Raw genomic sequence first — 27,753 nt, forward strand, 5'->3', positions numbered from 1 at the left:
AGATCACTAATCATGTCAATTGAAAAACATAGGGATAATGTCTCATCTCCTGAAAATCTTAGCATTTTTTGCATATCAAAAATGACTCTTTCTTCATCTACTCTTAAAATTAATTGTCCTTGATGGACATCTATAATTGCTCTTCCTGTAGCAAGAAATGGTCTACCCAAAATTATCGATTCATCAGGACATTCCTGCATTTCAAGTACTATAAAATCCACAGGGATTTATCATCTCTTACAAGAATATTTTCAATTATTTCCTTAGGTTTTTTAGTACTTTGATCTGCAAACTGAAGAGAAACACTTGTGTTTTTTATTTCACCAAGATCCAATTTTCTAAAAATAGAAAAAGGCATTAGATTTATTGAAGCCCCAGAGTCACAAAGTGTTTTTTCAAAATATACTCCTCCCAAAGTGCATGGAATTGTAAAACTACCTGGATACCCGAGCGTTTGTGATAGTTTGTTTTGAAGTATAGCACTACATTTTTCAGTAAGTACTACCACAGAAGCTTCTTCCAGTTTTCTTTTGCTTGACAAAATGAGAAACTTGGCATATGAAGGCATTTGTAATAAAGCATCAGTAAAAGGAATATTAATGTGAATTTATTTTAGGGTAAATACATAAACCCCCCCCCCCAACGTATAGCTAGATTAATTATGACGCACCCAACCTTTGCGGGCGACCTATTACCCCCCCCCCCCCAGTCTTTATTTTTCAGTATTTTAGTACCATTTTCGACTGATGTGGCAAAAAAAAAACTATGGCGAGTCACTGACAGTGACGTGTCAGTGACGTCAGTCAGAAAATGGTACTAAAATACTGAAAAATTAAGACTGAGGGAGGGGGGGTAATAGGTCGCCCGCAAAGGTTGGGTGCGTCATAATTAATCTGGCTATACGTTGGGGGGGGGGGGGGTTTTATGTATTATTCCTTTATTTTAAAATATCCAAAAACTTGATAAATTGACTATCAAGCTATTCTCTCTTCATTTTTTGGGGAAAAGGAATTTTCACAGGGAGAATATTTTCCTCTTCCATTTTCTTTTCTTTTTCTTCTGATTGTTCAGAGGGTGTTTCAGCATTTTTACCTTTGTCTACCTGTTATGATGATTGATTCTTTTCTTGGGTGTCCTTGTAAGGTTCATCAAGGTTCTTACCTGACCGTAAAGTGATGGCTTTAAGGTGCTCCTTTGGATTTTTCTGTGTATTGCTTGGTAAGGGACCTTGAGTTTTTTCGGACACAATAGTTGCCAACTGGCTTAACTGAATTTCCAGATTTTTTAGAGCTGGATTTTGACTCATCATTTTTTCATCAGTGGATTTGATGTACTTATATAATAGGTCATCAAGATTCGTATGTGCTTGTTGCGGCCTCTGCTGATATGGAGTTATTTGTTGATATGGTCTGAAATTTGATGGCCCGCGATTTTGATTTTGGTATCCAGGTGGACCCTGTACCTATTGCTTTTGAAAGCTTTGGGTGCTTTCAGCACCATTTGGATTGCTCCATTGAAAGCCTGGATGTTTTGTGCCAATGGACTACCAAAAGAGTATGGCTTGTATCCGACGGTATTAACCTGTTTATCATTTTGATTGCTTGCTTGACATTCATGGTTTAGATGGTTTCCTCCACATATGTCACAGGCCTCAGCTTGGCTTGACTATTGTTTATTCTCCTGAAAAGATTCAAAATTTTGTGCCAAAGAAGCAATTTGTTGAGTTAGTGTATTTGAAGCATCTGCTTGAATTACAGTAGTAGCTTTCTTATTGATTACACGATCAGATGGCCATTGAATAGCATTTTCAGATATTTCATTCATCATTTGCAAAGCTTCTTCTGTGGTTTTTCCAATAATGGAACCTCCTGTAGCTGCATCTATCACATTTCGAGAAGAAGGTTTTAGCCCATGATAAAAAATATACAATTGCATATGTTCAGCAATGTCATGATGTGGACATTTTATTAGCATTGCTTTTAATGTTTCCTAAGCCAGATAAACTGACTCTGTGTCAGTCTGCAAGAAATTAGTAATATCTTGTCTTAACTTTGTGGTTTTAGCAGGGGAAAAATATTTATGTAAAAAATTTTGAGTCATCTGATCCCATGTGGTGATAGACCCTTGAGGCAAACTTCGCAACCAAGTCTTGGCATCTCCTTTTAAAGAAAAAGAAAATAGTCTTAGCTTGATTGCTTCAGGGGATACTCCATTATATTTAGCAGTTTCAACTAATTCTAAGAAATCAATCAAATGACTATGTGGATCTTCACTAAGATCACCGGTGAATGTACACGATTGTTGAATTGTTTGAATTAATCCAGTCCTGATTTCGAAGTTGTTAGCTGCAACTGAAGGGTTCCTCACACTAGATTCACAGTTGAAGTGATCGGATCTAGCATAATCCCTTAGAATTCTATTTGCTAGTCTTGGAACCACTTCGTCAAACTGATCTTCTGGAACAAGTGGTGGTGGAATTCCTGGTGGTTGATTTTCAACTCCTGGTTGATGCTCCATTTCTTCGCGAGGTATGCTTTGAGAAGCGGATGTTTGTTTCTTCCTGCGCAAACGAATAGATCTTTCAATTTCTGGATCGTAATATGCTAACTCTTTTGAAGAAGAGCGGGCAACAACAACAACAACAACTATCTTTTAACACCAATAATACAAAATCACTTTTATATAGACAAGAATGATGAGAATAACAGATGGTAGTACTAGTAATGAAATATTATAGCATTTTTATATAAAGGAAGTATATATAATGATAATAGAAAAAGTTATAATGACGGTAAGAATAGCGGTGATGTAACGATGAAACTGTAGGAAGACTAATATATTTTTTTTAAGAAAATTTATATGATTACAAATAAAAACACTAGTATTAATAAATAAAATAATTTTAATAGTACTTAGTTGGTAATGATAATACTAATGAATATATCGATAATGATAAACATAAACGTAAGTTCTCAAATTAGTAACAAAACACTTAGTCTGAAGTAGATGTATGCCAATCCCCGGCAACGGCGCCAAAAATTTGACGAGGCCAAAATGCATAGGAAATTTTGCTCGTACTCGGTCAAATTCTCATATAGTTTAAGATATTGTCCCACAGAGATTGGAAAATCTATGCTACAGACTTGTAGTATTTTTGTTGCTATTTGAGAGAATCAGATTGATGAAAGGAGAGTAGTGACTTAAATCTGTAAATTACTTTAATAAAAGAAACAACTTTCAAATTATCTTAAAAGAAAGAGTTGAGAGTCGTTGAATTCACTTAGTGTATATATGACAATAAAACCTTTTTTTAGTAAATTCCACAAAACAGTAGAAATAGTTCCTAGACTTGATTTGTGTTATGAGGAATAAAGGTCTCTTGTGATTAGTCCTTAAATCAATAAACTTATTTGAAACAATCCCTCCGTGAGAATTAGAATTGAAAGAAATAAGATAGAGATCCCTCAAATCAATAAACTTATTTGAGACTGTCCCTCCGTGAGAATTAGGACGGAAAGAAATAAGATAAAGATTTAAACCTAAGAACTAACTTGAAACAACCCCTCCGTGAGAATTAGGATTAAAAGAAGCAAGTTCAAAGATTTGGAATAATAGATGACTAAAAATTATTATTACATATATATTTTATGTGATTATTATAGTATATTAACTTCCCTCCTTGTTAGAAGTATAAATTAATATAACTATAATCATAACACAAAATATACTAAGTAACGATAATGATTAGTAGAACATATCATTCCAACACAAAGTATGACACTTAAATAATATCAAGACGAGGAATAACTAAAATAAGGTAATATAACATTACATCAAGTTTCTTCAACTATCCCAACAAAAAGAGATTACTCCATTATGGAGTTAGAAAAGAGAAAATATGAATTTAAGAAGCTAGAAATATTGAAAGACTTGGAGAAATATTTTTACTACAAAGGAAAGAAGAGAGAATGTAACAAGATTAAAACTTTGTCTTCTAAATTATTGGATGATTTGTAAGCAAAGTTATGCTTCTATTTATAGGAAAATGTAGTGTCTCCCCCCTACGGGTGCATTCCTTGAATTAATGCTCACATGTGTGACCTTACTTGACAGGTGAGAGTATAACAATAGTTGACAGGTGAAAGACTTGCAACTTTTTTCTTGATGCCCATAGTTGACGGGTGTGAGCATGAAAGTGGCGGTGACACCCGTGGATTTCAACACTTGACGGGTGTGGGTTTGACAACTGTAGTCACACCCGTAAATTTTGCAACTCTTTTCTTGATGCCCACAGTTGACGGGTGTGAGTATGAAGCGGTGACACCCATGAATTTCAAAACTCCATGGTTATGACTTATGAATTCGTGGTTGCACCTATTGAATTCTTTGCCTACTTCTTTGACAATTTGTTTCTTCTATATTCTTCTGCAGTACTGTTCTTCCTGTAGAATTTGTCAGAAAATATGCGAGAATAGAATATATTGATTCATGTTTTATTTAAAAACTTATTTTTATATTCAATATATCATGAATAATTTATATCCATTACATTGTCGGGTCCCATTCTTTTGTGTACAGCATATGTAGTAGCCTGGTCGGCTTGCACTGTTCTTTTTGGTATATACATGCATGCAGATGGTTGATAGTTCTTGATGCATATCTCTTGATGATGTTACGGTATAAGTTATTATAGTTCAGATTGAGTTATTTATGGGCCCTTGTTACTCAGTGTTATCCAGATACAAGTATATGGGTGTTTGGTCACTAGGGATCACGCACTCATCACGACTCATCGGTTTGGGTCATGACACTATCAGTATGTGATACACCATGTGAGTATCATAGAGGATTAAGTAGTATTTTTTTTATGGAATGAACCAATCTCCTGTGATACTCTGTCAGCATATGACATATACCATGTGGGTATCATAGTATACTATAACAGTATATTTCAATTGCTATTGATTTGGTATACTAAATGGTAGAATAGGTTGATTTTGAAATATAGAAAGAAAAAAAATCAAATGTTTTATATCAATCTTTTTATTGATATAGAAAAAGAAAAAAATATGAAGGAGCCAAAAGGTGTGTGGAATTAGATTATGACAAAAAAAACAAGAAGTAAAGAAAAAGGTAATTTTAAAAAATGAAATTTGAAAAGGAGAAAAAATAAATAAAAAGCACCAGAAAGTCATCTACGATATCTTGTCACCATATGATATATCATGCGGGGTCAATCATTCATGATACCTATTAGTATATGATATATACCATGTGGGCAGTGGCGGAGCTAGAATTTTCATTAAGGGGTACCAAAATATAAAGAAGTAAACACGTGAAAAAGCCAACAAAATAAACTTTGTTAGTGAAAGCAGAATGTAATTACAATATCACAACTATAATTGACGAGGTTTCATCACTTGAAATGTTTTTACAATAGCATCATTAGAAATATTAATAAATACATCTTTTCTACATAAGGAACTAAGCAGCCGCTCAAAAGTCCGTCATTCATCCGATTCCGCATGTCATTCTTAGTAAACTTCATTGCCGAAAACGCTCTTTCAACTGATGCAGTGGCAACTGGTAGAAGCAAAGAAAATTTCACTAAGTGGAATACAAGAGGAAAGTTTAAATGCTTCTTCGTTTGAACTAGTTTTCTTGAGAGATCACAAAGTCCATTCAGATTGGCGAACCTTTCATCAATATCACGGACATCAATAATGTATGCCGCAAGCTGATTCTCAAGAGCACCTACTAAATTCATCAAAGTCATCAAGATATAATTCAGTCATTCTCATTATCTTCCTGATTTTAAAACTAGAAAATGAGTCAATTGGATTCAAACAAGCAACTCCATGAAGCAAATCAGTAGTCACCTCGTTAAAACGATCATTGAGTTCTTGAAGTTGCCAATCAATAATTTTGTAGAACACATCATAACGATAATGATGTAAGACTGTATGATTAGCAGGTTTACGCCGTTATCTTCCAGAGTTAACATATAGCTCATCAAAATTAGGTATCAAAATGTTATACTTGATACAAAATGTAGATACCTTATTAATAAGCGCATCCCAGTCATCCTCCCTTAACGATTGCAACCTTCATTTTTCTACTTCAACGAGTAGCATAGCATTTGCAATATCTCGTTCTTTCTTTTGTAACGATTTATTAAGCTCATCTGTGATTCCTAAGATATCTCTCATCAAATGCAACATAAAAGCAATCTTAAATGTTTGACAAGCTTCAAGATATCTTGTTGCCTTAGCACTTTCATCTAGAGAATATGCATCAATAACAAGTGCATTAAGAACATCAATAATAGAGCCAAACATAAGAATAAAATTACAAAAGGATTTGTAGTGAGATCCCTAACGAGTATCACCAGCTCTTATAAGACCAAGTTCTTGATGCAAGCCTCTATCTGTTGTAAGTTCACCCATATAATGCATCTTGAATTTTTTCTTTTTGAGATTCTCGAAATTCATCCATACGCTTAAAAGAAGCTCCCAACACATTCAAAACATTTGAAACTAATAATACAAGTTTCCAAATAAATACATTTTTTTAGAAACCGCAACAAGAGTTAGTTGAAGTTGATGAGCAAAACAATAAATAGAATGTGCTGAGAAACTTTCTTGCCTAATCAACTTTTTAAGGCCTTTTATCTCACCTTGCATATTTCTTGCCCCATCGTAACATTGCCCACGCACATAAGATAGACTCAATGAATGTTGAGAAAGTAAATTGACAATTGCACTCTTTAGAGATAAAGCACTAGTATCTTCAACTTGTACAATATCAATCAATCGCTCCATCACAAATCCCTTTCGATCAACATATCGTAAAACAACAGCCATTTGCTCCTTACGTGACACATCCAAAGATTCATCAACTAATAAGGTAAAGTAGTCACCATTTAATTCCTCAATGATAGCTTTAATGGTCTCTATCTTACATGCAATCACAATATCTTTTTGAATCATTGGAGAGGTCATTCTGAGGAGCACGTTCGAATACATAATCATGAATTTTATCACAGTGTTTCGCATACCATGATAGAATTTCAAGAAAATTATCCCTATTAAGTGATGATTTAGATTCATCATGACCCCAAAATGCAAATCCTTGATTCACAAGAAGTCTTACTACATCAATTGAAGCAGTTAAGCGAAGCCAGTACTCAGGCTTAAATTGATCAGATTGCCCGCTCTCAGATGCAAATATAATAGACTGTTGTTGTCAACTTAGATCTTCACATCTCCTTTTTTGCTGGTTATGAATGCTATTCGGCTTACCAACATGTGTCCACAAACTTTTCTTTTTATTCCAGCTCTTAAATCCTATGGTCGAAAATACATCACCTCCACCTTGATGAATGTTACTATCTTTAAATAAATAACAATACAAACAATATGCTGCATCATTACTTACGCTATACTCCAACCAATCAGGATAATCCTCAAACCATTTAGGATTAAAACGGCGCATATCTCTATAAAAATCTGTTGGAGGAAAGATATGATTCTCAGGTTGACAAAGGCCTTATCGAATGTATGCTCTCCTAATTACATCACGATGGTTTGGATGATAGTCCAAGATTTGAGGTCTTTTCGCCGGATCGTACTCTAAAGAATCTAAATCAATTTCTTGTCTTTGAGACGAATGCAATGGTACTTCCGATTGATTGGCATTTTCTAAATCAGTTTCTTGTCTTTTAGAAGAATGCAATGGTACTTCCAATTGGTTGGCATTTTCTTCCCAATTAGGTTGATTATGACAGGCCAAATTTGATATTGGTACTTTGAAAAAATACTTCTTCAGCGATTTTTGAGACTGAATTATAGAATAAAAATTAGTTAGACTAGAGAAGTAGAAATATAGCAACAATCAGCTAAATCAACAACACCCTTCAGGCTTCATCACCCAAAAGGTAATATCAAATAGCACCACAATACTTTCAGAGAAATAAACCAAACCAGAACCACAATGTCGATTAACACCTATGGCACAAATCAACTGAATTCAAATCAAAATAAACCGACCACAAAACTTAGAAGTTTTTGTTGTATATGCCAGTTAGAAGTTGGAACTTTTCTTGAACGTGTAGGAATTATGAGCTAGTCAATGTTGGGCCTATAATTTTCGATGGCAAGAAAATAATTAGTACAAACATATCACACTCTAAAAGTTTGTAAAAATATAATACTGAACCGTAATTGCACATGTTATATTCGGCTAAAATCCGACTACAAAACTAACGTCAAAAAGAAAAGGAAAATTTAAAGAGAGGAAAAAGAAAAAGACAGCAAGAAATAAAGGATGAAGACTAACTTACCGTTGCCATGATGAAGATGAGCGACAAGCTTGTTGATGAGCGATCAACGGCAGACATAGGTATGAGTGATGAGCAGAAATTGGGGATTTGTTTAATTCCTCGGATCACGTTTCTTTTCTAGAATTGGATATTTGTTTAATCCCTTATTCATGCTCAGTAGTTACGTTTTTTATTTTAAAGATAAAGCCTACATCGTCGTTTCAACTCAGTTATTTAAAAACGGAAAAAAAGCCAATGACTGAAGTCAAAAAAAAAAAAAAAAACTATTTCGCGAACTGGGATCGAACACGCAACCTTGGGGAGCCTTTGAAACCTCTTAACCACTGGGCTAACCCTTCAACTTGTTACAAGAGGTGTCAATACTGTTACATATATGTATAAAACTAGAATTTCACATACCTACACAATGTAATTTTTCGGTGAAAGGACCTGATAGCTCCGCCCCTGCATGTGGGTATCATAGAGGATTGAGTTATGTTTTCCTTGAAGGAATGAACTAGCCCTTCTATGATACCCTATCAGTATATGATATATACCATGTGGGTATTATAGAGGATTGAGTTGTCTTTTCTTGAAGGGATGAATCAATCCTCAATTATACTCTGTCAGTATATGATATATACCAGGTTGGTATCATTATGTTTGATAAAGAATGAATTAGTCCCTATGATACGTTGTAAGTATATGATATATACCATACGAGTATCATAGAGGATTGAGTTGTGTTTTTCTTGAAGGAATGAATCAATTATTGTGATACCCTATCAATATAAGATATATATCATGTGGGTATCATAGAGGATTGCACTGTGTTTTTGTTGAACGAATGAATTAGTCTCTATGATACCCTATAAGTATATGGCATGTGAGTATCATAGATGATTAAGCCTTTTTTTTTTTTAAGAATAAGTCGGTCCTCTATGATATCTTGTCAGTATATGATATATCATGTGAGTCATTCATTCATGATACCTTGTAAGTATATGATATATATATATATATATATATATATATATCATGTGGATATCATATAGGATTAAGTTGTGTTTTTCTTGAAGGAATGAACCAGTCCTCTATGATACCCTATAAGTATATGATATATACCATCGGGGTATCATAGAGGAATGTGGAGTGTTTTTCTTGAAAAAACGAACCTGTCCTAAATGATATATCCCATGAGGGTATCATAAAGGACTTATTAGTGTTTTTATTGAAGAAATGAGCCATTCCTCTATGATACCCTGTCAGTATATGATTTATACCATATGGGCATCACAAAGAAATGAGTAGTGTTGGAATGAATCTTTCATCTATGATACCCTATCAGTATATGATATATATAAGGTTGGTATCATAGAGGGCTAAGTGTTTTTCTTGAAGGAATGAACTGGCAGTCCTCTATGATACCTGTCAGTATATGATATACTATGTGGGTATCATAGAGCGCTGAGTAGTATTTTTTGAAGGAATGAATCAATCTTTTATGATACCCTATCAGTATATGATATATACCATGTGGGTATCATAGAGGAAGAGTTGTGTTTTTATTGAAGGGATGAATTAGTCTTCAATGATACTCTGTCAATATATGATATATACTAGGTTGGTATCATAGAGGACTGAGTGTTTTTATTGAAAGAATGAACCGTCAGTCCTGTATGATACCCTATTAGTGTACGAAATATACCATATGGGTATCACAGTATACTGCACCAGTATACTTCAACTGCTACTGATTTGATATACTATATGCTAGAATAAATTATTTTTTGAGATATGAAAAAAGAAAGAAAGATATATAGCAGTTATCCTTTTTACTGATATAAAAAAAGATAAAAAAAAATAAAAATAAAGGAGCCAAAAGGTGTGTAGAAGTAGATTATGAAAAAAAGGAAATAAAGAAAAAAATAATTTTGAAAAAATGAAATTAGAAAAGGAGTAAAAAGTAGTAAATGAAAATCACCAGAAATTTAAAAAGAAGAATAAACAAAAATAGCCAAAAAAAAAAGTGAATGAAATTAGATTATGGAGATAAAAAAGAAAAGAAATAAATGAAATTAAAAAGGAACAAAAATAAAGAAATAAAAAAAAAATGAAACCAAAGAAGCTAGATTTAAATATGGAATTAGATATGGTGAAAAAGAAAATAAAATGTAGTATGATTTGGGGAAAAAGTAAATGAACAAAAAAGGAGAAAAAAAGAAGAAGAAAATAAAGAAAAGAAGATAAGAAGTAGAGAAATAAAAAAAAATAGAAAGAAAAAAAAAAAGACAATTAGCTACAAAAGCTACAATGGGTATTAAGAGTAAATAGTTTTGGGAGTATGAAAGTAAATAGGGCATGGAAGAATAATTATTTTGTCTGTAGTGGACTTTGGTGTTCTTTCCCCAAAAATTAAAGACTAGTCCATTTGAAGGGAAAACCGTATAATTGGCTATTTTTAGGGGGTCATTTGCACGATTGACCTTCAAAGGCACTGGTCTTTAAATTTTGCCCCTCAAATTGGCGGTCTTTAATTTTTACCCTTAGCCTAATACCCCGAGGTCCTGGGTTCAAACCTCGGCTCAAAAAAAAAAAGAATTTCACAAGGTAGAATTTCGCAGCAAAATTAGGTTTGTTCGGGCAAAAGTTAGGCTTTAGCAGAATTTTGCAAAATTTGAATTGAATAAAAAAACAATTGCCTTAATGCAAACCTCTACCTTAAGGTAGAGTTTTGCCTTCAGGTATAAAGCAAAACTCTGCCTCAAGGTAGAGTGAAGGCAAAACTCTCGCAGAGTTTGCCTCAAACTCTACCTAATCAGGCAGAGTTTGCAGTCAAACTCTACTTGATCAAACAGAGTTTCAAACTTGCCTTAAGGTTGCAAAACTCTGCCTAATCAGGTAGAGTTTGAGGCAAAACTCTGCCTGGCAAATTCAAATTCTACCTTGCGATTTTTTTTTAAGTTTTTAACTAAGCGGGAGTTCGAACCCGGAACCAAGAAGTTTTTAGCAAAGGGCAAAAATTAAAGACCAGCCAGTGCCTTTGAAGGGCATTTTCCACACACCGGGCCCCCTCGCACGCCCAAAACCAGCAATAGAAGTCGGCCCACTGTGATTATGTAAAGCCCAGTTGGTTTAAGCCCAAATCAGCACATTCCTCCCTTTTCAAGCCCCAGTATTATCCAAATCTGAACTTAGACCCTGTTTGGTCATGAGAAATTTTTCACTTTTTTCCAGAATTTTTTTTCACTTTATTTAAAAAAACAGTATTTGGCCATGAAAATTTCAAAGAAGTTGTATTCGAAATTTAAAAAATATCAAAAAAAATTATTTTTACTTTTTTTTCACTTTCATTACATTCAAACAACCAAATATTATTTGCAAAAATTATAATCAAACACAACTCTATCTTCAACTCCAACTTCAAAATTTTAAGTAAAGTGAATAATTTTTTGTTTTCATGGCCAAACGCCTACTTATAGATTCACAGTACACATACACACACCTCCTCTCCCACAAATCCCGCGTATACTTCGTGTACACAATAAAATAGTACAATTACAATTCATTCCTCTTTTTGTTCCAAAATTATACCAAATTTTCTCTTCAATCACCTCCAAAAATCCCAATGGATTCTCAATCCAATCCAGCTATTTCCTCTGAAACCCTAAATCAAAACCCATCACAAACCCTAAATTCATACAACCAGTATTATCAAAACCCTTCACAAACCCTAGATTCAAATCCCCAAGAACCCCCACAAGGTGTTCGACAAAATGCCGAGCAGAACAATTTCAACTCAAACAATCAAAACTTTCAAGAAAACCCTTCCCAACAAACCCTGGATCCACATACCCCACAAGGTGTTGGACAAAATGCCGAGCAGAACTCAAACAATCAAGAAAACGACAATTCGGGTCAAAACAAAATGTTACAGAAGCCATTGTTATCCGAAAACGGGTTAACCAGTACTCAAAGTGGGCCCGAAAAGGACCACCAATCGGGTGGCGAAGAGGAAACAACCAGTCGTCGTCGTCGTAGAAGCAGGTGGGACCCACCTCCATCTGATACGAGCAACGAAAACGACGGGAGTGGGCCCGGGAGGAAGCGTAAATCGAGGTGGGCTGATGATGACCCGAAGCCCGTGATCCAATTGCCTGATTTCATGAAAGATTTCGGGGGAGGTATTGAATTCGATCCTGAAGTACAAGCACTTAATAGTAGATTACTTGAAATCAGTAGAAAATTGCAATCTGGTATGCCATTAGATGATAGACCTGAAGGCGCTCGATCGCCTTCACCCGAACCTATATATGATAATATGGGTGTTAGGATAAATACTAGAGAGTATCGTGCTCGAGAGAAATTGAATAGAGAGAGACAAGAGATTATATCGCAAATAATAAAGAAAAATCCTGCCTTTAAGCCGCCAGCGGATTATAGACCACCTAAGCTTCATAAAAAGCTTTATATCCCGATGAAAGAGTACCCAGGTTATAATTTTATAGGACTTATAATTGGGCCGAGAGGGAATACTCAGAAGAGGATGGAGAAGGAGACGGGGGCGAAGATTGTGATTCGGGGTAAAGGGTCGGTTAAAGAAGGGAGGTTACAGCAAAAAGGGAATTTGAAACATGATCCGGCGGAGAATGAGGATTTGCACGTGTTGGTGGAGGCGGATACTCAGGAGTCGCTCGAGGCCGCTGCGGCTATGTTGGAGAAGCTTTTGCAGCCTGTCGATGAAGTGCTTAACGAGCATAAGAGGCAACAGCTTAGGGAACTCGCAGCGTTGAATGGAACGATTAGAGATGAGGAGTTTTGTAGGCTATGTGGTGAACCAGGTCATAGGCAGTATGCTTGTCCTTCTCGTACTACCACATTTAAAAGTGATGTGCTTTGCAAAATTTGTGGTGATGGGGGACATCCTACTATAGATTGTCCAGTGAAAAATACTACTGGAAAGAAAATGGATGATGAGTATCAGAATTTCTTGGCTGAATTGGGAGGGACGGTTCCTGAATCATCGATTAAGGCGAACTCGGCAACTCTAGCTCTTGGTCCTGGAAGCAGCACGGGCAGTAATCCTCCTTGGGCCAGCGGTAATAATGCTAGTGGTGTTGGTGGTACTAGTGCGCACCCTGGATTAGGGTCAAATGTAATGAAGCCAAAAGAATTTGACGAGACAAACTTGTATATTGGTTACCTTCCTCCGACTCTGGATGATGATGGTTTGATTAACTTGTTCTCTCCCTTTGGTACCATCGTGATGGCTAAAGTTATAAAGGATCGTCTCAGTGGTCTGAGTAAAGGTTACGGTTTTGTGAAGTATGCAGATGTTCAACAAGCTAATAGTGCTATTACTGGCATGAATGGTCATTCTCTTGAAGGGAGAACTATTGCTGTGAGAGTTGCTGGTAAACCCCCTCAACCTACTGTGCCTCCGGGCCCACCTGCTCCTTCAATGCCTACATATCCGGTTCCGAATCAAGCTCCCGGAGTCTATCCATCTCAGCAGTATGCAACGGGTGGTCCTATTGGCGCTCCTCCTCCTCCTGGTGGCTATGGTGGGACCCCAGTTCCATGGGGACCACCTGTACCTCCACCATATGGCGCTTACCCGCCACCTGGCTCAACCATGTATCCTCCTCCTCCTCCGGGTCAATTTGCTCCTCCATATGGTGCACAGTATCCTCCTCCACCAATGCCACCACCATCTTCTGGTGTCCCGAGTCAGACCGTTTCTTCTGGTGAAAACCAACAAAATTACACATCTTCTGGTGAGACACAACAAAGTTATCCTCCCGGAGTGCAATCTCATAATGGTGCACCCACTTATACCTATGGCCAACATGCATACCCTCCATCTTCATACAGCTATCCTTCTTATTATGGCATGGCACCACCTCCGCCTCCTCCTCCAACTGGATCACAGTCCAATGTGGACCATTCACAGAGTATGAGCAATGTGCCGTGGGCCACAAATCCACCAGAACCTGCAGCTGCTGCACCTCCACCTCCACCTCCACCATCTGCAGAGAAGCCTCCATATGGTACAGATGCTGAATATGAGAAGTTCATGTCGGAGATGAAATGATGATGCAGTTAACTCTGTACACTTGCAGTACAAGGTATGGAAATGTTACATTTACAGTTTTTTGTTTTGTGTACAGCTTGGTTTTCACTTTTCACGCTTTATATATACACTATACTCACACAATCAACTTACTTAGCGGCCTATTGTATCTGGGGCTTAAGGAGAATCATTTCTTATTATCACATACTCATACCTTTAATGTCCTTTTAGATAGAGAGAGAGAGGGTGGGGGGGGGGGGGGGGGGGGGGTGCTTGTTCATATAAGGCATACTGGCTTTCCTAACCTTCAGCATCTTTTATGACTTGTTTTCTTAAATCTTCCTGCACTTCCACTTAGTTCCCCAGGAAAGAAAAAGGAATTGGCGAACAAAAATTAGATAATAGGAAACCTACTTCTTGTTGATTAGCCATGTTCATTTCCTTTTTGAATTGTTGTAAGTGATGCAGAGGAGCATATTCTTGGACAAGTATCTATTTCTAGAGTTTGGTCCTTCTGTTCCTTATTTGGAATCTAACTTCTTTTGAGATTTCTTCTTTTTTCTTTTTCCGCTGGTTTGAAAAATCTTTTTTTTAATTTAGTTTAACGCATTAAAGAAGTGAGCTCGTCGTTTGATTTTTTGATCTTAACATCTCTCCTTTGTTGATGTTGCCATATTTTGACAGGCTGATTTGTTGGAGCACTTCACGTGATTTCTTACCTCTTGCCATGTCTTACTTGTTGGAAGTTTCGGACTTACCTCTTTAACCTTGCTGTGTACTATTATGACATTTGCAGAGAGATGAGGAGTTCGGTTCATTCCTCTTGTGTTGGAGCAGCTTATTAAGTGCCTTGTGGATTTTAATAATGCTGGACATAGGCCTTTTGTCAATCTTGTTTAATTATTTTGTTGGGATTTATTAATGACTGATCACTGACAGTTTTTGTTGTGTTTTTTCTCGACTGACATTCACTGCTTATCCGTTTTGGTTTTCTCTGCTAACGGGTTTTCTCTCTAGTTTTCTTTACTAATTTAACTATGAGTGAAATGTTCAGACAGCAGCCTGATGCTTGCCTTTGCTATTTCTCTCCAGAAGATGATGCATCTTCAAGATGTGAAGGTCCTCAGGGTATGTGACTTGATAGTATGACTATTACGTTCACATGTCTTCGGATTAATTATTTGTTATTTCATTCTGATACACTTTCCAGATATCTTGTGACAGGAAAAGATGCTTGTAGTGCAATGGGCATAACTGTTCTGGGCTGAGTTTTAGAAATTTGCTTATCCTCATATATAGCTGTGTTAAATAAATGAAACCTTGTTGACTTTACTTGGTTATTCATTAAGAACTAGATTACGGCTCCAAGAGAGATTATATAGCTCATTAGATGGATGAGAAACCTAGGGAGCGAGTGGGCTATATAATAAGTTGTTTCCTGTTTGAGTTGCATAGTATTTCCCCCCCAGCAGTAGTGGGCGGAAGGAGTGAGGGATCATCATTTGATTTAGATATTTGTTGAGCTCGAAAAGCATATAGTTGTAGGAAGCGTGCTGTCCGTATCCTCATAAACTTCACAACCACTAACTTAGAATTTTAAATTGTTGATACCTTGAGATGGATTTGTGGTTGTGAAGTCTATGAGGATATAGACAGTGTGGGAGGAGAGTTTATGCCATACTACAAAGGAGAAAGGCTATCATCCTTTGTTCTTGTATGTTACTACAATGTTTCGCTCTTTTCTTTTTAGTCTTTAAAATAAGAAAGACTGGCACTTTTTTATATCTAGATAACTTAAACCCTATATTTTACCTTTAATGGCGTGATTTATAGCCACACATTTCATGACATGTTTAAGATCGTAAGCTTCAACAGTCCCATCTTCTTCATTTTTTTTTGAAACTTCAAATCTTGTCTAACGCCATTACTTAAATTCAAATGGAGAGGGATATGTATGGGGGTTTTCTTGTGAAGGTGTTGTACACATCTTAATACCTTTAGTAAAAGTTTTTATGTTTCATTCCAATCGTTTGATTGTAGATTTTGTGTATATGTATGCTTGTTTGTAGGTACGTCTTCCATCTAAAAGGGACTAGTGCTCATTATTGGCATTTGAGAGTTGGCCAGTTTCTCTGTCTACAATTCTTTTAAGTGTGCTTTTATCTTGTGAAAGGCTAAAATGTGTGTTTCTATCTTGTCTTGCTTGTTTCACAAATCACAACCATCAGCTCTACCTGAAGATCCGTCAAAGCTTAAGCTGGCCAAAGACGAATTACACTTCGATGAGTTGGATAAAGTTTAGTTGGTAAGAAATGGGTCTAAATTGTGAGTAAAACATATTTACACCTAACTAAACATAAGTTTTTACATTAATATGGCATCAGATTTATGTTGCTGTGATGCGGGTGGATGGGCATTTGACATAGGTGCGAATCTAGAAGTTTGATTTGCCATTAAATCCTTGGATTCAAGATATGGACAAGAGCATGGGCATGGGCATGGGCAGTAAAGACCATAATGGTGCTTGGTATGAAGGAATAAGCTTTCTTGGAAGTAGAAAATATCGTTCCAAAGTAGTTAAATAATTGGAAGGAGACAATCAGAATGGAATGTCAAGTATGAAATTTGTTTTCTCCATCTTCATTTGAAAAAACATTTTTTCAGTTTTAATAAACCTTTTTCATATAGATGCTATCTAAGAATTTTGATCAACCAATCCTAAGAAAATTTAAGAATAATTACAAAGAGTGTTCTCTGTTGGGGTGTTACATTTAGTTCAAAAGGTGATGACCCGCTCAATCCGCTCAAATTTTTATGAGTTGGGTTCAAGATAATTTTATATTGGGTTGATTTCAGCTTTCTCAAACATAGTCCATTTTAAAGTGATATCCAACTTAGCTCTAGTTCAATTATAGCTCATTTTTAAGATTTACTTAAATTTGGGTTTATTGTTTGAGATTTAATTTATTTGTTTAATACATACACTTTTCTTGTATCATGTATCTTATAAGTTTGTGGTATGTTCAATATGAAGGGAAATATTTTTCACGAAAAATGTTTTTCTCGAAAAATATTTACCACGAAAATTGTTTTCTTAAAAAATATTTTTCACGAAAAATCCGTAAACATAATTTTTAGGAAAATATTTTTAGTGAAAAATATATTTTTTTGAAAAATATTTTTCTAGAAAATAGACTCTTCAAAAAAACTGGGTCAGGTTGGGCGGGTTATGACCCAGCTCATTTTTAGTCCATTTCAGTCCAAATAACTTTTGAGCCAATGTTAGCCTGACTCATTTATTACTTTAGCTCATTTTTATTGGATCAATTTCAGCTCAACCCGCCCATTTGACACCCCTAGTTCTCCGTCATACCAAATACATATATTTAGTACTATGTCTGAGTATGCATCACAACAGTTAATTGAAGTTAGTGCCGATATTAAATCAGATACCCAATCAATATGTCTTGAACATAATTGTAGTCAAAGCACTCACGTTAGGTAGACTAAAAGTTCAATGTGGATTTATCATTTGAGCTGAAATTATGTTAGACTGATACGACTTCAGTAAATATTTTGAAAAAATTGAGCAACATTGTAAGTTTGATATAATGGATTCATGCAGTCAGCTTCTTTATTATTGAGGCTCATACGTGATGGTGATGAAGTATCAAACATACAGATATTAGTATGCATACCTACATGTACTACTCTACGTGGTTTCAAGAGTAAAAATAAGATCTCAAGTCTAATCACTTCCTTTGATCGTTCCGCATTGTTGAATATAATTCTTGGCTTTTACAAAAAAATTACAAAATTAGGAGTAAATTTGTGACACATTCAATAACAAAATTCCTTTGTAGCCAATCATTTAGCTAAATCTTTTATTTACTCTGATCCTACCCTATCAAATTATCTAAAAATCTACTCCCTCCGTCCCAATTTAATTGTCTTAATTTGATTAGGCACGGAGTTTAAGAAATAAAGAGACTTTTGAATCTTGTGGCCATAAATTAAGATGCGTATAACGTACTAAAATGTCCTTTGAATCTTATGGTTATAAACTTGTCAAGTGGGATGTTTGAATTGTCAACTTACTAAATATAGAAAGAGGAACTCTTTTTAGGACAGACCAAAAAAGAAAGTAAGACATTTAAATTGGGATGGATGGAGTACATTATAAGTAGCAATCATTAGATGAAAATTCAATTGAATAACTAATAACTCAACTCTGTGATATCGAATAGTTAAATCGAAAAAGAAAAAAATTAACTGTCATGGCCGTGGGTTCTTGTTTCTTAAAGTGACAAACTGAAATAATATTATGATTACGCTCTTTTAAAAGGAGAAACAGCTTTTTGTGCGCCTACTTACTTTAACAGAGGAAAACTCGAAATTAGCAGAACTATAGAGCTATTATTTTTTAGCACAAACTTGTAAACTCAAAGTATTTACATTGGAAGATCAAGATATGTTTGGCATGTCGGAATCCATTTTCATGATTAAAAGAAAAATGGTGTGTGATTGGTTAATGAAAAATATCTTAATAATATTAGCAAATCAAGAGTGTATTTGATTGAAAAAAATTTAGTACTAAAGATTAAGAATATCTAATTGCTAGTAAAGCAGGTAATATAAAAGTTAACAAAGATTAAGAAAATGACTTCGGTTCATAAGGAAAGTCATTCTTCTTGTAACTTTTTGAATTTATTTTTTAAAAATGACTATTATCATACCAAACACATGAGTAGAAATAGAATAACAAAACAATAGATCATGATATTTATAGGTTGTTATAAATTTGTATTTGAAAAATAATCCGAAACAGAATCTGGAAATAATAGAAAATAAATTTGAGCGCACCAAACACACAAAGTGTCCTTAAGGAAATTATTCTCCTCAATGTACCCGAGATTATGAATACATCCTCCCGATAGAACGAATTAAACTCACCAATATAGCGGTGTAGCAAACCTTGATGAACGACGAACTCAACAGACGACAGAAATCACACACATAAAATAATTAAAGTGCAAAAATTAGAATTTTCGTTAGGAAAACTTATGGACCGGCCAGATTTGCCAGATTTTTATAGCAATCGGGTTGAGTTGAGCAAAAAGGTGCAACTCAAAAGTTGCATTTGGAAACTCATTAATAGTTAAATCATTAAAAATTAAAAAAATTTGGTCCAAAAAACTTATCAATCAAATCATTTGACCGATGTCGAAGCCGAGCGAAAATGACGGCGCGAGGGGAGACTCTCTTTTCAATTCTTTATGAGCCAGAAGATGTGCTTCTCTATATAAGCACACAAGTCTATCCCTTAACTATAGTTTATTACTCCTTCCGTCCCAAAATAAGTGTCGTTTTAGCAAAAATAAAATTGTCCCAAACTAGCCGTTGCTTTAGAATTTCAAGACAAAAGTTAGAAATTATTTCCAATTATATATTTATATTAAAGAACTGCTTCTTCTTAATAGTGTTCAATTATGAAGAAATATTTAATAAATAGGGGTAGTTTTAGTAAACTAGACATTGTATTGATTGATATCTTAATGGACGTAAAATGATCTAAAGAGATGCTTATTTTGGGACCGAGGGAATAATATATATTTTCATATTCATTTTATGAATTAGTTATGATAAATCAGTGAGGTAGCTACGTATAGATAATATATCTTTGAAGAACAATATAAAATTCACCTTTAGTTCTCATGGTAGAGTCGTTCTTTTCGTAGTTAAACGTCTAGGGTTCGAGTCTTATCTTTGCACCTTTTTTCCCTTTTTTCTTCTTCACCATCGTCATCTTCATCACAGTTTTTGCAGAAATTTCTTCAATTCCACTTTAGATCCTTCAATTCTCATCCATATTTACCTTAAACTCCTTCAAATCTTACATATTATCACATGGATCCAGATTTGCCCATTTCTTCTTCCAGTACCAGAAAGGTTTTCTATTTTTTTTTCCTTCAAATTTCCAAATTTTTGTTTCATTATCGCTTAGTTCCTTATTTACAGTAAAACTATTTAGTTATCGCGTAGTTTCCTATTCTTCAATGTGTATTATTACCTGTTGCTTTATTTGTCTTGTTATCTTGCTATTTTATTGTTATTGTTCCATTATTCTCTAAATATTAGTAATTTTTAATTCTTTTTTTACAGGTTAAATTTGCTCCAAAAGGACCTCCTCGTCGAAAGAAGCAGATTTCCGTACAACCTAAAACGTAATTCATTTTTTTTTATTTTTTTTGGAATTTACAGTGTATGTTTTTAAATACTGATTTTTTTTTTTTGGCAGTGAAGCAGATGGAAATGAGGATAAAGATGATAATGAAGCTGCTGAGGCTATTCTGAAAAAAGTCAACGTAATTTTACTCTCCATTTTGACCTTTTTTTTAAAAATAAATTAAATTATAGCTGGATGGGGGTGTTTTTATTAAAATGCAAAATAAAGAGGTCCAAAAAAACAGAAAACAAAGTGCAGAGGTCTAAAATGCAAAAAATAATTACATATGTAGTTGTTATTATTGTAGTGTTTGTTTATAGTTTTAGCACAATAATCAAGAGATATTATAGTTTTGTTTTTTGGTGTCAGTGAATACAAATTATAGGTTTTTTATGGTACGTTAAAAAAGTAATATAATTAGTTGTGTGTTTATAACCCTCACGGGTTGGCCTGGTGGTAATTGACTTGAGCCTTGGGGTGCTCCCTTTCAAGGTCTCAAGTTCGAAACCTATTGGGTGCAAACAATTTCTAAGGGTCATCGGACTGGGGTAAAACCCTGAATTACCCGTGGTGCACTTGCGGGAAACTCCTTGCCGAGGGCCTGTGCACCCCCGGGATTAGTCGGGGCTCAAAGAGACCGGACACCCGGTGCTTAATCAAAAAAAAAAAAAAATTAGTTGTGTGTTTATTTTATTAGCTTCACTTTGTAGTTGTTATTGCTCCTATGTGTTTATAGTTTTAGCACAATATAATTAAGAAATCAAAGAATAATAAAAAAGTATGGTGTCACTGAATACAATTTATAATTTATATATATGGCACGTTTAAAAGTTATACTCCCTCTGTTTCAATTTATGTGAACCTATTTCCTTTTTAGTTCGTGCCAAAATAAATGACCTCTTTCCTAATTTGAAAACAAATTCACTTTATGAAATAATTTATATCCACACAAATATTAAGACTTATTTTGAACCACAAGTTTCAAAAGTCTTCACTCTTTCTTAAATGTCGTGCTCAGTCAAATGAGTTTACATAAATTGAAACGGATTAATTATTGTGTGTTTATTTTATTAGATTTTTTGTTTTATTTTATTAGCTTCACTTTGTAGTCAGGCAAAGCCATGTCAGATTTGACATTTTGGTTGGTTTTGCTTTCTGAATTTCAATTTGGTTTTGTTATTTTATTTATTTGTTTGTTTGTTTCAAAATTAACTATCTAGCTATTATTTGCTTCCCTAGTCTTAGTCTCCCCCCTCCCCCATGCCCAAAAATCTATTAAAACTAGGGCTGTTCACGGTTTTGGTTAAAACCAAAACCAAACCGAAAATTTAACCAAACCAAATAAAAAAATCGACATTTGGTTTGGTTTTAAATTTTAAAAACCGATAATCTTTGGTTTGATTATGGTTCTATTAAAAAATAACCGAATAAATAACCGAACCAAACCGATAAATTAGATACATAAATTTTATAATTATTATATGTATAATATTAGTTTTTCATAAATAATTATAAAAAATTTATACCTTTTAATCATTAATTTGATTTTTGATCTACTTATTTCACATAATTGTTTAAGGCCCATGTTTTTAAGAATATATCCAAGCCCATATCTTTAAGTCTTTTAACTCTTTTAAGTGTTAAGTGTAAACCTACTAACATAAACTCACGTTAGAGTCTAATAAATTTTTAGCCTTTCTTTGTCAGCCATTTGATTTTTGGTTGTTTGTTCTTTTTTTCCAAATTTATACCGTTATTTTTTCTTGTCTGAATGGGTCCTAAACTTTTAATATTTTCATATGAAAAGGACAGAGGTTGTAGATTTGGAGGTTCCTATAAAAGATACTTCAGTAACATCAGCATTTGTTGCAACTCAAATACATGGTAATGCCCGGATACTTCTTCCGACGGTAATCCTCCTAAAAAGCAGAAAAGAACAACTCCTTGTAGTCGAGACCCTAGCCTTGGGGATAATGATAGAAAAACATCTGAAGTTTGGGATCATTACATAAAGGTTTTTAATAAAATGGGAGAATTGAGGGCAAAATGCAAGTACTGCCCCAAAGTTTGGGATCATTACACAAAGTTTTTTTATTTCATATATTTTCATTTTAATTTTAGGTAGTCTTTATGTTTAATTAATACATGATGTATGTTTGGAACAAAAACTAAAAGCTTCTATGCTCTACTTTATTTCCAGGTATGTGTATTAAGATGACAAAAATGGTGCAACAACTACTAAATTGGTTTTTAGCTCTATATGTAATAGTTTAGCAACTTTGGGTAATTTGAGTACTACACTATCACTAATAGTGAAAATGTTTCTATGTTGTATGTTCCATCTTAAACTATAAATAAAAGTTATCGTTTGAACAAAAAAAAGACATTTTTTTTTCAACTTTTTAATGTTTTACTGAGAAGCCTCATGGCTGCTGGTTATAAACTGAAAAATCGAACCAAACCGAACCAAACCGACAATAATCAAACCGGTGGTTATTATTTTATTTGGTTTAGTTATGGTTTTAGACATTTAAAAACCGACTAAATTGGTTTGGCTATGGTTTTAATCAATAACCGACCCAAACCGAACCATGAACACCCCTAATTAAAACTATGTCTGAATCTTAAACTAATTGGAGTTGGCTATATCAATCCTCATATATCTGTTTCGCTCCATTGGGACCCAACCTCTTCGATTTTGCATAGCCAGGCTCAAAGCTCCCAAATAAGGGGAAAAGGTTGCAGTAGGATGATGGTCGTTATAAAAATAGTTGTCTCGTTCGGGGACATAAAATTATTAAGATAGTGGTGTCCAAAAATAAAGGTGGTTTTTTTTTTTTTTTTTTTGGGGTGGGAGGGGGAGGGGGGGTGGTGGTTTAGGGGGTGTTGTGAATATGGTAAGGGGAAGAAGAAGAAGCAGGAAAGGCTATAATGTGGATTCCAATCAAAATGAATGAAGTCTAGAGTAGAGTTGCGATCAATAAGTTGACATCATCCTTATAATGTGAAATAACCTAGTTGAAACCAATCGTTTGTTTAACCATGTTCTGTTCTTTCCTTCGGTTACCAGCACATACAAGCGTAACAGGCAATTCTCTTGAAGGGAACTCGTTAACCAACTGGTCCATTGTGAATTTCATAGGCGTTTGACCAGACCAGTGACTTACATGGGTGATTAAAATGAAATTATTACTGCATTTTATGTGGCGTCGATTATTTGATTGAGGATATAAGTGGATTTGTTTCTTAGTAACTGTGCCCATCCCATGCAAATGCGTCTTTAGGGATGAGAAAAGGTGAATAACAGAAAACCGGATACAGACTGATATTTTGGATCATTTTAGTAGTATTTCTATTTCAAGTTTACAACTCCTAGTCTCCTTGTAAGTGTTTTTCCAATAACTACTCTCTTTCGTCTGATCAGGAGCGCTTGACTAGACAGAAACCTAAAACAGAGAAAAAAGGTAAGCTTTCTCTTTGCCTGAAATCATTAATTGAAGCTTCAATATAGTGTCAGTTGTAACGCTTGATCTCACTCTTCAAGTTTTTATGGTTACTTCAATTGGAAATCAATATTCATGTCAGATCTGCTCCAGGAAAGATAGCTGTTTCTTTTTGCTACTGTAATAAGATAAATGGTGCTTGTTTCACATGTTTCTATGGTGCAAACTGCATATGCTATTGTATTAAGGTACTTGAAATTCATGAGAAGGAGAAGGTTTTGCGTACCCCTTTCAAACCAGATTTTTCTCATGTTTTAAAATCTGTGGGAGACTAAGGATGCTCAAACTTGAATTGAGTTGATACCCAGGCATAAAGAAGTGATATATCATACATAGTAGGTTGCGCAGAGGTTGTCGTTTGGATGGTTCCTGGATAGAGATACACTAGTTTGATTGATCTAGATATGTTCTGTATTATGACGCCCTCTATATAGACTGAATCCCAAATAAGTGGTCCATATATTGCATGTACTCCTGTACTGGGTATGAAAAGCGTTGTAGCATAAGGTTGGATTCTGATACTTTCTCAAGGTTCTGCCACGCTAGGTTAATGTACCTGCCTTGCCATTCTTCCTTCTATGATACACATGGTTGAATTTTTCATTTAAACTTACAAGACAAAGACCCTTTAGCCAATTTCTCTCTCATGTAATTTTTAAAGCAGGGGAAGGTATCAACATTTTTCTTTCTTTTTTGTTTGTCAAGTTAGGGATTTTATTGACAAAAGGGAAGGATCCTTATACAAGATGTAATTCCCATCAAAATCCCTATACAAAAATAGGCTCTCCAGATAATTTATCATATGAGCTATACTGATTGGGATATAATGATTACTATGTTCTTTTATGAAAGCAGCAGTTGAGGTTGTATTTGCTCATGGAGTAGCATCACCAAATTCCATAAGGATTTTTGGAAAGCCAAGGGAACAACTCACTGTCAACCAGGATAATACTGTGAAAGAACATGAATCTTATGATAGGATGGACATTGATTCTTTACCTTCAAGTACTGGATCAGATCTTGCTGAAATCTCTGTCAATAATTCGGATTCTTTACTTAAGAGGAAGAAGAAAGAGTATAAAGAACCTTGGGTAATGGACTTTCCTGCCATCACTTCTCTTTATGCACAGCAGTGCCCAAGCCAATATCCATGAATTGACCCTTTTGCTTCTTGACGCATTGGCAGGATTACCATCATAGCAACTATCCTGTAACTCTTCCTCTGAGAAGACCTTATGCTGGAGATCCAGGTAGTTCTGAATAAACAGGAATGTCTTTATGCAAAAATATTCGAACTCCCTTTCCCCCTAATTGACTAGTTTATTTTCCTGTGTGTTGCCCTAAAAGTATGTCATTTCTCTAAATTAGAACTTTCCGCTATAGTTTCCATTTCATATTACCATATGGAGACTACATCTTTTGTCCTCATAAAAGGTGGATTCATCAATTAGGCTATCTCCACTTTGAGTACGATGAAACTTCAGTTTTTGCCTAAACATCGATGCCTGGTGTAGTGCATTTAATCTGGCCACGTAGTCAGAATTATCTATCGTCTTTCTCTATGATCTCTGACTTTTTTGCTGCATATGGATGAGTATAGTTTGGTTCCTCTTGTCAGTGGGGTTGCTTGGGGGCATGAGATTTGTTTTGAATCACATCTTTTTCTTAGTGCTGGATGAGGGTAAAGAAAGAAAGTTAATTCTGGTTCAACATGCAATAACCGTTGCCCATTAGTGCAATGGATGTTATCTTTACGGAGATGCTATCACTTTGGTGCTCGCTTCTCTTGTTTTATTCCATGAGTTCACCTATAAAACTTATTCCTTTTCTTTTTGGCTTGTAGAAATTCTAGATGAAGCTGAATTTGGAAAGGCTGCAGCAAATGTGGAGTATGATGAAAATAATACTAATCCTGCTTCAGAGCTTGGCTTACTGGTTGGTATCTGCTTCTGCTCTAAACTGTAAATTCTGAATACAAAAATTTATTCATAGGAAAAATAAAAAGTTCTTCACATGGATTCCTAATATGGATGTTTGGTTAACAGGAAAAGAAGGATGACGTACAGATTCTTTTTCTTCAGCTTCCTGCTAATTTACCCTTAGGCAAGCGACAAGCCAGCACCGAAGGTAGAGATACTGCTGGCTCCTTGACATTGCCAGGGGCAAAATTGTCATCACCTACGCTTAAGGGAAAAGAAGTAGCTGGCAGTGCTCCCAGGCTTCTTGCTAGTGCAAAGGGAAAAGAGATAGTGGATAGCTCTACAATTTTAAGAAGGCATAATACTACAAAGAAAGCATGCGGTTTGCAAGAGTTGCCTGCGGGAAACATGGGGAAAATGCTGGTTTACAAAAGTGGGAAAATTAAATTGAAGCTTGGAGATATCCTGTACGATGTGAGTCGCATCTTTCCCTTGCTTTTGACAATCTAATTTGTTTTCAGTTTGATGATAACTCTTCCTCCCAGTTAAAAGAAATTACACTTCCGAAAGATGGTTAAATACTAGAACTTCAGAGTGTTTATGTTAGCACTGCGAACTGTTCATGAAGGAGCTGAGCTTTAGCATTTTGTTACAAAGGAACCAAGTTATGTAGCGGAAAAAGTGTCACATCTTTTTTACATTTGTTTCCTTATTTCTATTCAGACTTTCGGTTCAAACAATTCTTAAGCTTCCCCTTATTGTTATAGTGTCAGCCTTTTGCTCGTTGATGATTGGTACTTTGGTTTTAAATCCTCTTTCATTGCCTTGAGTTTGAAGTTAGTAAGTAGCAAAGTGATCTCTGCAGCTTTTTCACAAATATATTCCTCGACATAGCGTTTCTATGTTGTTCAAATTATTACCCTTTGGCCTTCAGAGCAATTTTTTGGGTCTCCAGCATATACTAACGCAGGTACAGTAGCTTGCAATGTGCCTGTCAATACGAAACTCCTCTTACAGCAAGAAATTACTTGCAGGTTTCTCCTGGTGTAGATTGCGCTTTTTCTCAAGATGTTGTTGCAATTAATACTGCTGAGAAGCAGTGTTGCCAGCTGGGAGAACTTGGCAAGCGGGCTGTTGTCACTCCTGATGTCGATTTCCTCTTGGACAATATGATATAGTTTTACTAAGACTACTTAAGTTTGTCAATTTAGAGTAAGGCTTTTTCTTGTTAGGGCTATGTTTGCTGGGTAAAGATTTACTTCAATTTCTAAATTTAGTGGATCTTCTGATTTCATGTATAGAGGGTATCTTGTTAGGGCTATGTTTGCTAGGTAAACATTTACTTCGATTTCTAAATTCGGTGGATCGTCCTACTTCATGTATAGAGAATAGCTTGTGCATACTGAAAAACTTTGCAGTGTTATTGGCTCAAAAGATTTCCTTTAGTCAAGCACCCAAAGGTGTGGCCTAGTGGTCAATGAAGTGAATGAGTCAAGGTGCGTGCCAGTTAATCCGGACACTACGGTTATAAAAAAAGAAAAAGATTTCAAAGCGTATATGGAAAAATTGTGTGAGAGATTTGCTTGTCAACAGCTCAAAACTATCAATAACCTAAAAAGATCCTTGAAGTACTGTTGTAAAATACTAGCTCTGATGCTTATTCTTCCTTTGTGTTTGTCCATGTCATGATATGCAGATATAAATATTGGAGA

At 35.1% G+C, this 27,753-nt stretch overlaps 3 protein-coding genes across 5 annotated transcripts; 2 read left to right on the forward strand and 1 right to left on the reverse strand.

Annotated features, from left to right (window-relative positions):
* Positions 1-6,107: 6,107 nt before the first annotated feature.
* Positions 6,108-7,001, reverse strand: LOC132639203 (uncharacterized). The gene is made up of 2 exons (XM_060355673.1): positions 6,677-7,001; positions 6,108-6,280 (listed from the first exon to the last, which is right to left on the reverse strand). Exons 1-2 carry the CDS (start codon positions 6,999-7,001, stop codon positions 6,108-6,110), a joined length of 498 nt encoding a protein of 165 aa, XP_060211656.1.
* A 4,815-nt stretch (positions 7,002-11,816) lies between these two features.
* Positions 11,817-15,394, forward strand: LOC132640472 (splicing factor-like protein 1). Its single transcript, XM_060357067.1, has 2 exons — positions 11,817-14,448; positions 15,078-15,394. Exon 1 carries the CDS (start codon positions 11,949-11,951, stop codon positions 14,412-14,414), a length of 2,466 nt encoding a protein of 821 aa, XP_060213050.1. The 5' UTR covers positions 11,817-11,948; the 3' UTR covers positions 14,415-14,448; positions 15,078-15,394.
* Positions 15,395-20,101: 4,707 nt separating this feature from the next.
* LOC132640473 (uncharacterized) lies at positions 20,102-27,486 on the forward strand. Of its 3 annotated transcripts, none has more exons than XM_060357069.1 (9): positions 20,102-20,342; positions 20,556-20,617; positions 20,692-20,758; positions 24,044-24,083; positions 24,981-25,213; positions 25,309-25,372; positions 25,966-26,057; positions 26,168-26,515; positions 27,076-27,486. In XM_060357069.1, the coding sequence occupies exons 1-9, from the start codon at positions 20,301-20,303 to the stop codon at positions 27,217-27,219; spliced, it is 1,092 nt and encodes a 363-aa protein (XP_060213052.1). In that variant the 5' UTR covers positions 20,102-20,300; the 3' UTR covers positions 27,220-27,486. The 3 variants fall into 3 exon arrangements, with proteins under 3 accessions (XP_060213052.1, XP_060213051.1, XP_060213053.1); XM_060357068.1 differs by having other exon boundaries at positions 20,103-20,342; positions 24,978-25,213; XM_060357070.1 differs by lacking the exon at positions 20,102-20,342 and adding an exon at positions 22,432-22,503 and having other exon boundaries at positions 20,554-20,617; positions 24,978-25,213.
* The last annotated feature ends 267 nt before the right edge of the window (positions 27,487-27,753 follow it).

The sequence above is a fragment of the Lycium barbarum genome, chromosome 5, assembly GCF_019175385.1.
Source record: "Lycium barbarum isolate Lr01 chromosome 5, ASM1917538v2, whole genome shotgun sequence".
Classification (NCBI taxonomy): domain Eukaryota; kingdom Viridiplantae; phylum Streptophyta; class Magnoliopsida; order Solanales; family Solanaceae; genus Lycium; species Lycium barbarum.